Genomic DNA, 17,597 nt, shown 5'->3' on the forward strand with positions numbered 1-17,597 from the left:
TAGTGTAAACCTTAATAAATAGTCGTGGGAGGGGGCCATGCCTCCTCCCTGCCTTGCCGCAGGCCCCCTTCCTGCCCTTCACAAGAGCAGGGGTTACGGCTTGCATACGCCAGGAAGAAGGCAAGAATCTGCACCTTCTCCCTGGCATATGCAAGGGGTGCATCCTTGATAGCGCTCTCCCTAAGTGCCCATGCACATTGCCATACTTGTACAGAGCTGCAGTAAGGCTTCTACAGAGATTCAAGTAGCCTTTATTGTAGTTATATACGGTAAATGTGTTTAATTGTTTTTTTATTGTGTTTGAATTGTTTAATTCAGATGCAGAGGGCCCGGGCCACAGAGAGTAAAGCCACTATTACACGGGGTGATTCAGAAGAGCAGACGAGTGCCGAGCTGTCAGGTCAGCGCTCGCTTGCTCCTCGTTCCCTGCTCACTGCCAGCACTATTACACGCGCCGGCAGCACGTTGAACTGCGGGGGGCTGCCCAGGTGATAGCTAGATTGTCCGGGCGGCCCATAGAAGATAGCAGCGGTCTGACCTTTTAACATGATGAAAGACAACTATCAACCGACGTCGTGCATGTCGGATGATCATTGTCTTCTATTACACAAGACGATTATGGCCGAATACGGACAATAATTGCTTTGTGTAAGAGGGGCTTAAGGAGTTAAGTGGTGATACAATAACATCACCACTTACTTGGACTTGCATTGTGCACCACTCCTTACTGTAAATGAGTTGGGAATCCCTTCAGAGCGATGGAATGCACAGCTGACAGCTTGTTTTGTCTCAGCGCACTCCTCCTCTTCTATGCAGCCGAGCACTCTGGCTGTCTGGGGAGGGAGGATGTCACTGTGCACCGAGCTCCGGTCACCCGTCACCTGTCATGGGCTTTCAAAGAGGTTACAAGTAGCAGAGGGCACCCAGGAGCTGCCTATCAGGGAGCCCAAGAGGAGCCCCCGGGTCTCTGAGAGTGAAATCCAGGAGGAGGAGAACTTCAGCCCAGCCTTATGGACTTCACTTTGTGGGTGAGTGAAGAGTCCAAGGTTAATACCAGCCTACAGGGTAAAGTACCAGGTGTTACCTTCTCTGCCACCGATTGAGAGCAGAGATTACCAACATTATGATGGAAATCCTTGCTCCTGTAAACAGTGGTGCCTGAACACCTACAATAACTGTTAGCTGAACAACAGTTATCTCCCCTATTTTGTATATTTAAATAAAAAAGCTGAATTAAAGCCACATGAAGAATAAAACTTACACCTTAGTATCAAGTGTAGTTCTTTCTGGAGTAGGTGTTTGTTTTGATTACCTTTCCTAACTGAAGGATTCAAATGACAATACCTTCACATCCCTATTATGTACCTCAGTTACATGTCTTGCCATTGTGATACATGATACATTTAAACATATCCATCTTTTTAATTCACTGTAAGTTTATTGGACATGAGCACTGGGCCAGATATTAGAAGTTGCAAACTCCCTTATAGAGAAGAGTTGACCTGAAGTTGAAGCTAAATGTGCCTTAGTTTTCCTGGTAAATTGACATGCTTTGCTCCCACTGCAACTAAGTGCTCTCTTGTGTGGGCCTCACATAATGGTTTTGGACAAGACAGTCATTGGGGTAGGTGATAATTGGTCGATCAGCTACCACCTCTTTTAGGTTGGGATCTGCCTGTAGCTTACCCATTATACCTGTTATGTTCACAATCTGTGTGTTTGTATCTGTGTGTTTGTACCAGTAATTTAGCATTATACATGCACATGTTATGTTGGTGACTGTGACAGCAGTGTGCTGTAATTGTTTTTGTATTTTTAAGTCGGTAGTCTGTTTTTTTATTCTATCAATTAAAAGTTTTATTCTGCCACAGTGCGGTGATTTGGTTTACATATTGGGAGTGATATGCGATCAGTGGCAGTGAATTTTACAAGAAAAAAAAAAAGAAACACTGAAATAAAAAGAACACATTTCAGTATCTGACACTTAACAGTAAAAAAAAAATTAGGTGATACATTGCCCTTAAGCTCTAAAACTTTGTTAGCACTAATTAATTACGAGGTCTGCCATCCTTTCAAGAACATCTATCTATCTATCTATCTATCTATGGATGCCTAGCCTTGGTAACTATTGTCTTATGTTGTTACACTTGCAACAGAGTTAGGGTACTATTACACGGAACGATAATAGGCTTTCTATCTCATTATAAATGAAGTGGAGTGGAAGGACCCAATAGTGGGAGTAAAAAACAGGCAAACAGGAGCTTTTCATTGTAATGAACACATAGCATTTAAGTACTAGGTGACTCATAAAACAAGAACATAATGGAACTAGAAGGGACATCTAAGAATTATTAATACTTTCTAGGGGTATGTGTATACAGCATGTTTTTCCGATAGCAGAAAAATATGCCGTAAAATATAAGCCAGAATTCTGAGAGTAGCTTAGAATTCATGTCATGCATTTGAGTTTTTTGACTGTTTTTTTTCCCATTATTATTAAAGTCTTGGACGGAGATTAGCTTTTTTCAGTGCGGCTAATTGACATTCTGCATTTGCCATTCACTTTACATAAGAATTATGCTCAGAATAAATGACATTTATTCCGGAATACTGTAGTTAAAATAAACCCTAAAAAAAACGAACAATGTAAATTTTGGTGTGTATTTCCACTAAAACAATGAGGGCATTTTGTGGTGCATAAAGGGAACCAGAGTGGACCTATTTCATAAAGGTTTCTGGCCACAGTGGCCCAGTCTAAAAAAAAAACCAATTACATCTTTCCTGTATTAAGTAAACCAGAGCGTGTCTAACTTTGTCAGTGGCTACACATTTCTTCAGTCTTGGCTAGTTTTTAAAAAAACAAAACAAAGACACAAAAATATAGTCTTTCCTGCAAAAAGATATAGTCTTTCCTCTCTGTCCCTTAAACTTTCTGTTAGTGTCTCCCTGCTGTTCTCTATCTGCCTGCTGTGATCCTGCTCTCTCCTCCACAAACAGCCGAATGGCCTGCATTAACAAACCTCTTTATATAGAGGGGGAGGTGCTGACATCACAGAGGGGCCTACAGCTGATTGGATGGGTGCTAGAGATTATGGTTAATCACTTTCTCCTACCCAGTGATGATCCAGAAAGCATGGAAAAACTGTAGCAATTAAATACACTGTAATCCCCTTAGCACCATAAGCGAATTCCTGCCAATTTGTTAAGAAAATTTGAAAAAAAGAGAAAAGAGGACATTGCACATGCTGTCTGGAGCATCACTGGGTAGGAGAAAGGGATTAACCACAAACCATAACCATCCAATCAGCTGAAGGCCCCTCTGTGATGTCAGCACCTCCCCCTCTATATAAAGAGGTTTGTTAATAAAGGTGGCCTTTCGGCTGTGTGTGGAGGAGAGAGCAGGATCACAGTAGGCAGATGGAGAACAGCAGGGAGACACTAACAGAGAGTTTAAGTGACAGAGAGGAGTGGATAGGAGGGCCGATTGTAGGTGTTCAGCACCTCCCCCCTATATAAGGCGATTCATTAACAGAGGTGGCCAGTCGGCTGGGTGTGGAGGAGAGTGCAGGATGGCAGCCGGCAGTTAGAGAAGAGCAGAGAGAGACTAACAGAGCGATAAAGGGACAGGAATAGCGGATATTGGATAAATGACTGGCTGTTTGACATTTTTTTTAATTTTTGATTTAACAAATTCACCCTTCTGTAATAGTCCCAGTATTGTAGCTACTATAGTTTTGGCTGTTTTAATGAAATCTGTTAAGATTCGATTCGCGAATCTTAATGAGTTTGACCAAGAATTTGCGAAGCTCGCAAAATGAATTTCCGGCTGCTTTGCTCATCTCTACTCACTATGCAGAAACCTTGGCTTACATAGCCCTTCAGGGCATGATTACTATACTTAACTCTTGGTTGACATAGTGCTTTAGTGTGTGGCTGCTAGGTTGAAATTTTGAGTCATGTAGATGTGTGTTTAAAATAATAAAAAAAGGAAAATGTCATCTGGTCATAACACACAACATAAGCAAGACTAGCAGTAAGGGACAAGGATGATGACATGGGTGTAATGATATTATTGCAGAATATGGCTGATATGGTTAGAATAGATTAGAAATAGCTATCATTCCCTTGTTGTTTTAATGTATACTGAAATGTATACAAGTTGACAATATTAACACATCAATTCCATTAGAGATAAATGTGTCCAAGCATTTTTAAAGTCAGTGGATGATGTTATGTGTCTGCAATGAACAATTGGAGTGTCTGTACCTCTTCTTGTAGGGACTAGCATGTTATCACCCACCTGTAACAGTGTATCCTTTGTTTACGTAAAGGGAACCAATTAGGCTATTTTGGATTCCTGGAGCACAGTATAAAGCATGTATTGGCTGAGGCTGCAGAAGCCAGGAAAATGAAGTTAAATTCCCCCGCACGTGTCAGGGACAGGCGCGTCAGGTAGTTATTTGGGCGAATCCCTGTCCGTGTCTAGTCACCGCTCTCTGCCTGTCAGCGCGCTTGGTGGGGATGATTGACAGGGAGAGGCGCCAGTAACGGAGGGCTCTGCAAATGTAAGCAGGTGCCCAAAAATTTTGTCAACAAAGTCTGCTGTGCAGTGCTAAATGGTTTCCTATTTAAGCTCTGTGTACACATAGTATTTCCGTCAGCGTTTTGATCAGTATTTTTTTTAACAATATCAGGGGAAATAGCAGGTTAGACAAATTTAACCTGCTGATAGTTCCCCTTCAACCCTAGCCCCCTTTTGCAAGTGCTAATGCTTGTGAAATGTGTCCATAAAGTCAAAAGCAGAAAAAAGTTAAAAATGCTTCAGAAAACAGGGGAAATGCTTGATAAATCACCACAATGTAATGAAAGAAGGTAAAAAATGTTGAATGCACATAGGGGTAAATACTAGCAATAATAAAGATCAATCAAGACGGCTACATCATCCTTTTCCTGTGTAAAAGAGAAAGATTCTCTTTCTATCCGTTAACAAAAGGCTGACAGTCATTTTGCAACTACAAACGCAGTAGTAGAAAAATAGCTCATTTTATACCTTCAAGCACTCTTGGATATAAATGTACTGTACACTACACTGAATGATATACAATTGGCTGTGTAAACTTATGAACACTTTATGTAATAAAGAAAGCCTTGCAGATTGTGTTAATGCATGATATTACAATAGGGAACTGCCTATACAAAAGAGACAAGTCATAAAATTGGAGTGACAAGTATAGTGTCATTTCATAATGCAAATTAAAGGAATCTTGTCTATGTACTATAAAAAGTGAGAGTGTTCTTAGTTGATATCTTAAATGGCTATGTGGCAAGATGACACATTTATCTTTGTTATTAACTGGCTAATATAATAACATCTTTTACTAGTCTTATCTAGGATAGGAGAATTAATTACTAGACTTTCTTTTTTCTTTCTACTATAAGCATTCCAGAGTGCTTAAGCCTAATGGTGTCACACGTTCAGTATTTTAGATTTAGTCTTTAGATTTTTCCCGCTATCCACCCATACAATCTGCTAATCTGCTAGATTACGGGACATGTGACTAAGGTCTAAGATTAATATATAGTACAAATAAAGCAGATATGTGATGAGGGTTGGTCAAGAATGTTTATCGGCCATGAATATAAACAACATTTTAAGTGTATTCATTTAAATATACATAGACCTTGAGAACTACGCGGAAACACAGAGGGGAATAATAACTATTAAGTCTAAAACATGTGATTTTTCTTTTGTTTGTTTTTTTACCTAGCAGTATAGAACAAATTTAACAAATATTTATAAATGTGTGATTACAAATAATCTCAGAATATTTGCAAGAAAATGTGCAAAAAAATTCACTAGATTTGTCCGCATTAAAGAGGACCAATCACCTAAAATTAACTGTCCCTATAATAAAAGATTATCTGTCCCTAAGTCTATTCCTGAAGATACAGACTGCCTGTGCAGTCTGTATCTTATGCTTTTACCTAATCCTGTAAAGCGGAGCAGTAAGAACGGGGGCGGCCATCTTGATGACGTCACAGTGATGCGTTCCAGCGTTGGAACGCAAGGGACGTAATCAAGATGGCGCCCGGCTTTACTGCACCGCTACAGAGGACTGGGTAAAGTATAAGATACAGACTGCAAAGGCAGTCTGTATCTTCATGTAGTTTATTTCTGAAGATACAGACTGCCTGTGCAGTCTGTATCTTATACTTTACCCGGTCCTCTGTAGCGGTGAGCTAAGCCGGACGCCATCTTGATTACGTCCCTTGCGTTCCAGCGCTGGAACGCACCAGTGACGTCATCAAGATGGCCGCCCCCGCCCTTACTGCTCCGCTATACAGGATTAGGTAAACGCATAAGATGCAGACTGCACAGGCAGTCTGTATCTTCAGGGACAGACTAATAGGCCCAGTTAGAATAGACATACACAGCGATCTCACGCCGTATAGCGCGGGATCACTGTGTATTTACAGAGCGGCGGCAAAGGCTCATGGGAGCCCTTCCCGCCGCTCGGCATGCCGGGAGCTTCCTGTCTCGCGCCGGCTCTTTTAAAAAGAGCCGGCGCGAGACAGGAAAAGAGAATGTGTATATTGTAAAATCACGGGAGTAAAATGAAATAATTCCAATTACAAATATTAATAAAATATGAATTTACAGCTTATTAGCAAAAAAAATTTTTTTAAATTTCGGCCATGATTGGTTCTCTTTAAGCATGTTACCTCCCAGCTCTCCCCATGTGACCTAGACAGACTTGTATTGTAAGGTTAGGGTACTGGCTCCTGTTTGAACATAGACCTAAGAGCAGCAGTGGCTGCTTAAATCCCTATCTCATTCTAGTAATCATGGGGGTCCAAACGCCCAGACCCCACAAATCAAAACTTTTTAAATGTCTGTACAGCATCTCAAAAGTTTTTTGAAATGACAGGTACACTTTAAGTTTTATTTACACTAGGTTACCCAGACCCATTAAGAAAAAAAATAATAATAATAATAATAAGAACAAGAGAGCATAAAACCATATCAAGGAACAATTGTGGGGACTGTATGTCAGTCATTGATAGATTTGATAGTGAATTCTAAAACTAAATAATAAAATCTAAGCTGGCAATGCCAGGCAGTGTAGAAACACGCCCCCATCTGGTAATACCCAGTAGGTTATTTAGACACGAACATTTCTAGTAGGTAAAAATAACAGATTAATGGCGCAACACAAAGTCATAAGAAAAGATGGTTCACAACAGTATTTTATGGGGAATGTAAGAATATAGGCATTTACTGAAACAGGCCAGGAGGGGCCACAGAGTTTACTGGTCTACAAAGCATATTACTGAATACCCTAACAGGGCACTCAGAGATAATCTCCTCTACAGTATATGAGCCAGAATGAACAACTATGTGTTTCTATATAACATTTCTCATAGCTCTTGATCTGTGGAATTGATGCTCATTGACTTGAAATGTTCATTTCCTGTTTACTCAGGGAGGTCCCGAATAATTAAACATTGAAAAGTTTGACGAATAGGTGTCTGTGCATTCTATGCTAGCTAACACAACACAATGATGCCCCTTGTGATGCAGTGCCATTCCCAGAAGAATCACTATTGGTCGCCATTGCTTCACATTTCCCTTTGTTGTGATCTGATTGTTTAAAGAAAGTTAGTTGTAGACCAAAACTTTACGTTTGTGTTTCTATGTTGCATTGCTAATCTCATGAATAGAGAGACTCTGGCAGTAGGTCTATGCTGATGTCAGGGGAGCATAAACTAGTGACAGAAGCTAGAAGCTGAAGAGAATGATCTATCACTTACATTATTCCGTGCAGCTGATTCACAGATATCCTCCTGAATAACATGGGCAATAAGTAGTCCTCTCCATTATTTGCATGAGCCTAGTAGTCCTCAATATTCAAAAGATGCAGAAAACTTCTGATTGGAAGTTATCTATTTATGCTGTGAATAGGCAGTTGACTGTAAATCAGCAGCTGCAGGGTGGGGTGAGGGTGTGGCAGGAATCCTATTCTCCTGCACATTAGGAGAACGGCTGAACAGAATGATGTAAGTTATACACCGAACTGTTCAGAATTTATATCACTAGTTTATGCTGCCCTCATTTAAGGCAGAATAAACCTAGTGGCATACAGTAATTCCTTTAAGCAACAATTGAGTGTTTGAGTGTCAAGTCTTTGAAATGTCAAACATTTAAAAAAAAAACTGCACAAAATAAATTTATAATATCTACCTTTCTTTTAATATATTAACTCCTCAAATGCAATTTAGTTATCTATACCAAGTATAATGTATCTGTGATGATTTGTAGGGGTCCTTGAGCATTCCCTGTTTGCCCTAGCATAAAATAATTATATGTATGCAGTCAGGAAGCTCATTTACTAATATGTCAATACTCTTTGACATTAATAATATTTGTTCCCAGACATGGATATTACATTGCCAACAGTCAATGATGCCAATAAGCATAAAGTGTATTCAGTGGAAGGAACCTTGCATATTTATTACAAAAGCTGGTTGAAATATTATTTAAATTCATGTGAAATTAAGAACAAGAGAACAATGTTTGTGGTTTTAGCCAACCTAAAAGAGTAGCCAAAGAATAGGTCTGTGCTGATTCGATTGCAGTATAATTAACATTATTCCAAATATTACTTGGCTATTCATATAGGAATCTCTAACTTATAGTGCTTCGCCATCCTACCTCATGAAGCTTCTGAAGACCATTGCTTGTGGTAAATAGTTTCTAGAGACATTTTAAAACATTAAAAGAGGTTTTACAATTAAGGAAAATTGGTTTAAACCGATGCATGAGATATTAAACATATTAAACTTATTTCAAAGCTCGTTAAGATTCACAAATCAAATTCTAACAAATTTCCATAAAACAGTCAAACTATAGTTGCTACAATGCTGGGACAATTACAGAATGACAAATTTGTTAACACATAAAAGTGTCAAAAATTGGTAAATCACAATTAAAAAAAAAAAAAAAGTATATCAGCCAGTCATTCAGTTTCATTCATGGACAGCAGTGGACCATGGTGAAAGAGCGGCATAAAACCACTGATTATGCAAGGCGCACGCTCAGTTCACTATTGATTCATTAGTGAACTGAGCGTGTGCCTTACATAATCAGTTGTCACACTCCACTCCTACTGTGTTCTAAAAATTCATTTTCATTAGTGAACTGAGCGTGCGCCTTACATAATCAGTGGTCGCACTCCACTCCTACTGTGTTATATAAGTTTGTTTTTGTTAGTGAACTGATCATGCGCCTTACATAATCAGTGGTCACACTCCACTCCTACTGTGTTATACAAGTTTGTTTTTGTTAGTGAACTGATCGTGCACCTTACATAATCAGTGGTCGCACTCCACTCCTACTGTGTTATACAAGTTTGTTTTTGTTAGTGAACTGATTGTGCACCTTACATAATCAGTGGTCATACTCCACTCCTTTTATGTTCTAAAAATTCATTTTCATTAGTAATAAAAATGAATTTTTAGAACACAGTAGAAGTGTGACCACTGACTATGTAAGGCACACTATCAGTTCACTAATGGAAATGAGTTTTTAGAACACAGTAGGAGTGGAGTGTGACCACTGATTATGTAAGATGCATGCTCAATTCACTGATCCCAGTAAAGTGGTATAACTCAGTAGAAGTTTACAGGAGTTTACAGTGGCCAGTGAGTGAATAATAAGGACCGTGTCCTTACTGTTCCCAGTGAATTCCTATAGGCACGTAGTTACTTGGTAACCTGGAAACTTGGTTGACAGCTCCAACAAATAATCACCCACAACCAGCCCTCCTATGCTTTCCTTTCTGTCCCTAAATCGCTCTGTTAGTCTCTCCCTGCTCTACTCTAACTTCCTGCTGTGATCCTGCTCTCTCCTCCACACACCGCTGACTGCCCGCCTCCAGAAACGAGTCACCTTTTACAGAGGGTGAAGGGGAGATGCTGACATTGCAGAGGCGCCTGCAGCTGATTGGATGGGTGCAAGGGATTACGGTTAATCCCTTTCCCCTGCCCAGTGACACTCCAGACAACTTACTGTACATGTGTGGTCGCCATGTTTTTTTGCCAATTTTTTTAACAAATCCACATGAATTCGCTTCACAGAACAAAGCAAATTGACATTCTCATTCACAGTGAACCTTGCTTCTCCGAATTCGCTTCACTCATTTCTAGCAGTGAGTCTCCACTGCACGTGCCGGCAAAAGGTATTGTGGGTAATAGCACAGCCATAGTTAACTACATTACATTAGGAGCATGGTATGCATCTGATTGTATCTATTTTGTTTATTCGGAAAACCCTGTGAAGTGAATGCTGCAAATGAGGACAGATGGTTTTCATGCATTATGTGGTTCAACAATCAGTTTTTCCGTTGTTTTATTATGTAACCTACCATTTCATGGTTTTACAGTTTTGTAATGGATACTTCATTTTCTTCATTATAACATGTAAACTGTACTGAAACACTGTACTTTTTTAGTATGACCCACAGTAGTTTGCATGGATCTGTATTTTATTATATGTCCGATCTGTTGGCAATTATGTTTCTGATATTAAAAGGGTTGTCCTTATACTTAAGTCAATTTAATAAAGGCACTAGGAATATATATTAGAAGTATTTCTCAGAATGGACTTCTGAGACTGAAAAACAACCAAAATTTAGTTTTACCACACTAAGACTGACAAATTCAAATGGGGTACACTTCTCTTCTGCTCAAACAGTGCAATTGATTGCCTGTCACAAAGGCTTATCTTGTTCAACAAAGGGAGCTGGAATAATTAACAATACAAATAGAAGGTGCCATATGGTATAAATAGACAAACACTCTGTATAATGATGCTTTACACACCAAAAAAATGAATACTTTAGCTTTAGTTTTACCTTCAAAGGAATCCATACTTGGTTAAACTTGTGAAACACTGATTGATATTCACAAAGCATACATATGTGAAAAAAGCAATAGAAAGTTTACTCTATTATCACTATACTAAAAATTCCAAGGCACCGATAAGAGGAGTTTCGGGGAAAGGGAGCTATAGCACACGAGCTGCTAAGGATGAAGGAATCACTCTGTATGGGCTCTGTTGCAGGAGGTGAAAAGTTACACAAAGGTATCTGAAGATATACAACATTTTTCAAATAGCCTGAGCCATATTGTAAATGTAAGCATTCTAAATCAGTTAATTATTGACAGTTTTAGTAAATTTTCTCCCAACAACCTTACTATCTTACTTTTTTCCATGTGTGTCAGGACAGGGGACTGGTAGACATGAGACAGATGAACCCTAGCACTGGTGCCCTCCCCGCTGTCCTTGCCTAATTACCTTGACTGCCCAAATTGGCAGCGGATAATTTGTCGACATTCCCTTGCCTGCACAAGTGTGACACAAAACAAGGACAAAACAAACACAATTAGGCAAAGTCGGGAATCCAAGTGAGCAACAACCGGTTAGCGCGGTACAAAACGTAGTCAGATGAATAGCCAAAGCCAAAATCTAGGACCAGGATCACAATTCAGGCAGTACAACAGGGGAGGATACTTATGAAGCCTGGAGTCCCAGCCCCAGAGCGTGATTGGGGCTGACTTTTGGTGCCAGCTGCCAGTCAGTAATTCATAACCTTAGACAGCTATGCTGCTCGGCCGGGGGGGGGGGGGGGGCCAGCAAATCCCCGGGTTGGCAAGATCAAAGGATGCTGCAGAGCCCCTAGCAACCCAGCTGACTGGTAGATAGGGATGCGACCGGCTCGCTCCCTGCACCCAGCTGTGCAGGTTTCCATGGACGCCATTGGCAAGGGGCCAGCTCCATGCTCCGGCAGTCCCAGGAGCTAGGCATGACGGCCGCCTGCTAACAATTTGAGTTAACAAATATTAACACTGGTGAAAGGATAAAATTATGGGTCAAATTATACACATAGCCATATGTGTTTTGTGTGTAATGGTATAAAAATATATATACTTATTGTATGTACTATTTTGTGTTCGTTGGCTTCTAACTATTCCAGTTGCTACTAAAATCAGCAAATAATGCTTGCTAGTGACCACTTAATAACCAGAAACTGGAGAAATATTGTATAAAAACAGTGTTATAAATTGTGCTAAGAGCACAACCAGTTTTCTATTGCCATGTATGATGGAAACTTTCGATCTATTGCTTAGTTTACCATCTGACTCTTTTCGGGGACCATATGTGACAAGTGCCTTTCAAGAATCCCACAGGAGAAGTGTTGCTTAGCAAATCATGTTTACAAGCCCCTTAAGCCAATGTGAGTCGTTTACATATGAATGCAAACCAAGAAAATGCAATCAGACTACTAGGTTATACCACAAAATGTAAAATTGCAATTTGGGACTTTTCATTTGGTACAATGGAGAACATAGGAGGAAAAGGCAAATACTACAATTATAATGAATCCTTTAAAGTTTACCTTTCAAGTATTTTCAGTTTTGGTCAGTTTTACAGTAAAATAAAATAAAAAAAAGTTAATGGAACAATTCACAAAATTATGTTAAAGTGTCTGGTTGCTGTATTTTGGTAGCTGGGCTAGGTTTAAGCATTAGTCTGCTACCTAAAGACTGCTATTGCCATTATGATGCTGACCGTGTTACCAGGTTCTCACTGATGAATACTTCCTAGTCCAGGCTTGACTGCAGCGATGACTTGCCTGCTAAGTCCCTTGTGTTGGGGCAGGACTAAGAAATGATCTATGAAACTGTCTTTTCAATTCTTTCTTTCTTTCTTTCTCTCTTTCTTTCATTTTATTTTTTTAAAGTGACACTGTCACCAACACTTCCAAGCTAGTGGCAATGCTGGATAGATACCATAAAAGCATTCAAAACATACCTTTGTTTCCTGTGGGTTTTTATTTGGGCAATAATTACTGTCAAGGAGACAGGGCCTATTGATCCCTAGGCCCTAGCATTGCTACACCTTACTATGCTGTATGCACAGTGCTTGGCCCTTATTATGCAAAACAGTAAGTTGTAACAGTGCTATGGCCCAGGGAAGGATAGGCCCTGCCTCTTTGTCATTATTCATGGCCCAAATATAAGCTTTTTTTATGTTGTTTTTTTAATGTTGTTATGTACACACTTATCCATACATAACGTGAGTATCACTGCAAGGGGTTAATTTATTTCCACTCACTCAATCTTGCACTCACCTACTACTCAGGTGGCAAATTGAGCATAAATCGCACCCAACACACTTCATGCTCCTCAACAGCACACACTGCTACCATCTTTTAAGCAAAGTAAAAGGACACTGTCACCCCAAAACACTTCTCACCGGCACTCACAGGGTTAAAACACTCTAAAGGCTATGGATGCTAAGGAACAAATGTATTAAAGTTTTAGGCTTTAACCCCTTAAGGACCGGGCCTGAAATGGCCTTAAGGACCGGAGCAAATTTTATGAATTTGACCAGTGTCACTTTATTCATTAATAACTTCGGGATGCTTTTACCTATCCGGCTGATTCTGAGATTGTTTTCTCGTGACATATTGTACTTCACATTTCTTGTAAATTGGAGTCGATACTTATAACGAATCTTTATGAAAAAACTCAAAATAGCGTGAAAAATTGTGAAAAAATGCATTTTTCCAACTTTAAACCTTTTCTGCTTATACAGAAAATGGTTATACCACATAAATTATATATTAAATAGCATTAGCAACATGTCTACTTTATGTTGGCGGCATTTATTAAACTATATTTCATTATTTTTAGACAATAGGAAGCTTAAAACATTAGCAGCAAATTTCCAAATTTTCAGTAAAATTTCAAAATCAGATATTTTTAGGGAACTGTTCAGGTTAAGGCCGGTTTCACACGTAGTAACAGTGCGGGCGTTAAAATTTCTGTCCCGTACATCTCCGGGTGGTCTGGCGGCTGTATTTGAAAACCACTTACGGTCTTATCGTAAGAGTCCGGCCGTAGTGTCATGATGTGTCTTGGCTTGTTTGGCCCCGCTCAAAAGCATGTATTTGATTCATGAATCTGCCCCCGGGCCAAATAAGCACACCCACATCCCTATAAAATCTCCGCCCACTCGCGAAGTACGCCCATATGCTTGTAGTGTTTTGAATGCCAAAAAAATAAAAAAAAAGATGTCTGATGGCGCTAATAATGCGCCCTATGGGCCAGCCCGGCGTATGAGGCTGCGCCGCAAGCACCAGCTCGTGGTGCTTTCGATCCTGTGGAAGATGCGTAATTATTACCAGCGTTTGTGTGTAAGTCTCTATATATTTTTTTTTTTTTTTTTTTTTTTTTTTTTTTTTTTTTTAAAGCTTTATGTAACTTATTTCAAACTAGCCTTACAAACTGTTTAGGCTTATAATCCGTAAAACATTGATTTAAATGTATTGTTTATGCAAGCTCCCTTAAGTACTGTTGACCAAAGGTCCTTAAATGCAACTGTGTAATAATTTTGTGACTAATTGAGATGTCTTAAAAATAATAAATTTAATTTTTTAAAAATTCTTCAAAGAGGCAAAAAGACGCAGAGCAGCGCCGTCTGCAGGAGGTGGGACGGCGATATTGGGTCCACCCCATCAATGTTCGGAGGGAGACCCGGGGCCACATTGGTTGCCTGTATGATGATTTGCGACGGTATGTCGATTTGAATACATCAAAGTCGTCAAATCTTTGAATGTAATATTGCAAATGTAAAGGTTACTGTCCACAAATGTTTACCCCAAAGTCCATAATTTTATTATGTTTTTTGTTTATCCTTACAACGTTTGATGTTAATTTCAACATTTGTAAACCGTATGACATCTTCCTATGATGTGTGTTTGTGTGTAATATTAGTGATCAATATTTTTCTTAATTTGTTGCAGACATCCTGACAAGTTCCAGGACTTCGTGCGCCTGCCTATGGAGGCCTTTGATAATTTACTTTCCATTTTGACCCCACATCTCCAGAGACAGGACACCTACATGCGGAAATCCATCCCTCCTGTGGGACGTCTGCTCATAACGTTAAGGTGAAGATGCTTTATTTTAATGCGAACTATTTGTTCATGTAATTGTAGTGAAATCTAATATAGTGTTAAAATATGTAATAATTTAATATGTAGCTGAATGTGAAATAGAATCATAAAATACTATTTTTCATTTTTTCACAGATTCTTGGCGACAGGGGAGAGTTATGTATCGTTGCACCTCCAATTCAGGGTTGGTACGTCCACCATCTCTGGAATTGTGAGGTGCACGTGCGCCGTGATCTGGGAGCATTTGCAGCCCATCGTGATGCCCAGTCCGACCCGGGAGATTTGGTTGCAGTCAGCAGCAGGCTTTCAGTCTGTGGCCAATTTCCCCAACTGTATAGGGGCGGTTGATGGTAAGCACATACGTGTGAAGCAACCACCGCGATCAGGATCACAGTATTTCAATTATAAGAAATTTTTTTCTGTGGTCCTGATCGCGGTTGTTGATTCCACGTATCGTTTCCTTGCCATCGACGTCGGCTCCTATGGCAGTACTGGGGACTCCCGGGCGCTACTGAGATCAGAGTTTGGGCGGCGCATACTCTTAGATCACGTGACTCTACCTCCTCCCACTCCTCTTCCGGGTACCACGCATCCCGCTCCATTCGTCATGGTAGGGGATCAAGCCTTCCCTTTACTCAACAACCTGCTGCGCCCTTACCCACGGAGAGGGCTGGATGAACGGGGGAGACTATTTAACCGGAGGCTGAGCCGGGCACGTAACTTCGTGGAGTGCGCCTTCGGGATCATGACTAGTCAGTGGAGAGTGTTTACCACTGCCCTGCAGTTGAAATTGGCCACAGTTGACATGGTCATTAAAGCTGCCTGTGTTCTCCACAACTACCTTCGGGACTATGCTCCCACCCCGGAGGTGAACGTGGAGACACTGCCAGCTTTTAGTGCCCCTATCAACTATGGCCAAGGGAGACAACTCAACCGCGGGATAGTGGTCAGGAACCTCTTTGCTGACTACTTCATGACTCCTGAAGGCGCCGTGCCCGTGCCCCTTTCACAGCCTCCCTTATGAGCCACGGCCACAGGACTGATGTTTTCCCGCATGTATGTCACCTGTCTCTGGGATGTGTGTTTTTTTATTTTCTTTTGTTGTTTGAACCCGATGTATTGGTTGATATTTAATTTTCATTCTCTTTTTACTAAAACAAAAAATATATTTTCTTATTCGACTAAACAATGTGTCTGCCTTTTCAATGTATGTAAAACATGTTGTGTGTTCCCACATAGTAGTGTTCGAAAATACACATTACCTCACTCGATATACTACTGGCCAGTAATTATCGAGCATGGTCACATCATGCTAATGTTAATTGTATAGTCCTTTGAACCTAGTGTGCTGAAAGATTGATGTGATCAAAACATGTGCATTTCCTATGGAGTGACCAGCAGGGTGCGCACTATATGTCTAACTTTCTAGTGTGGGATATGTAACAGGATCTGATATCTTCTAGTGCCACAGTCCATCTCACTTCTTAACAATCACTATTAACACACCACATATATCCCTCCACACATCACCCAGGTGCGCCAGCTGGATGTGGTCTACTTAGGTTGCGGTTCAAAAATATTATTTTATCATCCATTTTTTTTCTGTAAAACACAGAAGAGTGTATTCAAAGATTAGAAATCTCGCTCTTTACTTGATCACCTGTTCCTTGTCTACAGTCATCTCCTGGATTTCTTATCCAAAATCCATCACATCAATCTGCCAGTGTAAACGCTACATTATGTAGTTTATTGTGTGTACGTTTATATATCCTCCACTTTGTACATAATGACCACATGCTGGATGTCCTGCAGGAGGAGATTTCTACTACCATCGGACATAGAGCTCTATGTGGAAATGATAGTGTCATGATAATAACATTAATGTCCCAAAATATGTTAGTGCTCATCACAAGCCTCTCCTGCTCTGCCCACTTCCTGCCTTGGCTACAGATGTCAGCATAGAGCAGGCTCAGACCTCAAAAAGAAGGAATCGCAGCATTCACTACATCTTCGCTAGTGGCTTCACAATACGTGTATTTCACTCAGTATAGCTAACAAAAACAGCAGTGGATTCTAAACACCCAAAGGATCTCGACACAATGTTGTAATGTTGTGGATGTGCGCCATTAAAACACTAAATAAGGACATTTCCAAATAACATCCATTCTTAGAAAAAAACTTAGCAATATTTCACTTTAAATGGCGCACAGCCACTCTATTTCTACATTGTGTGAACACAGCCTTTGTGTTTTTAAGCCACTACTGGTTTTGTTAACAATACTGACCAAAATATACTGACTCAAATACACGTATTGTGAACCTACTACGAACATGTAGTGAATGTTGCGATTCCTTGTTTGTCATGTATGACAGTGCTCTCTGCTGCCATCTGTGGCCAAGGCAGGAAGTGGCCACAGCAGGAGAGTGTTGGCCTGATAAATGAAATACTTAACTACATTATAATATTTCCTATCATGACACATTCATTTTAACACATACAGCAATGTCTCACATATGATTAGAAATATTCTCCTGAAGGACATCCAGCATGTGTTCATTTTCTACTAACGTAAA

General features: G+C 40.1%; 1 protein-coding gene across 1 annotated transcript; it reads left to right on the forward strand.

The window, feature by feature from the left end:
- Positions 1 to 14,520: 14,520 nt before the first annotated feature.
- LOC138784611 (uncharacterized) lies at positions 14,521 to 16,206 on the forward strand. Its single transcript, XM_069960236.1, has 3 exons — positions 14,521 to 14,640; positions 14,871 to 15,017; positions 15,159 to 16,206. Exons 2-3 carry the CDS (start codon positions 14,908 to 14,910, stop codon positions 16,045 to 16,047), a joined length of 999 nt encoding a protein of 332 aa, XP_069816337.1. The 5' UTR covers positions 14,521 to 14,640; positions 14,871 to 14,907; the 3' UTR covers positions 16,048 to 16,206.
- The last annotated feature ends 1,391 nt before the right edge of the window (positions 16,207 to 17,597 follow it).

The sequence above is a fragment of the Dendropsophus ebraccatus genome, chromosome 2, assembly GCF_027789765.1.
Source record: "Dendropsophus ebraccatus isolate aDenEbr1 chromosome 2, aDenEbr1.pat, whole genome shotgun sequence".
Lineage (NCBI taxonomy): Eukaryota > Metazoa > Chordata > Amphibia > Anura > Hylidae > Dendropsophus > Dendropsophus ebraccatus.

Excerpts from the sequence above, each read along its gene's own strand:
- LOC138784611 (XM_069960236.1), top strand. The coding sequence starts at position 14,908 with ATGGAGGCCTTTGATAATTTACTTTCCATTTTGACCCCACATCTCCAG. Across the intron at positions 15,018-15,158 it reads CGTCTGCTCATAACGTTAAG|ATTCTTGGCGACAGGGGAGA; the intron begins GTGAAGATGCTT and ends ATTTTTTCACAG.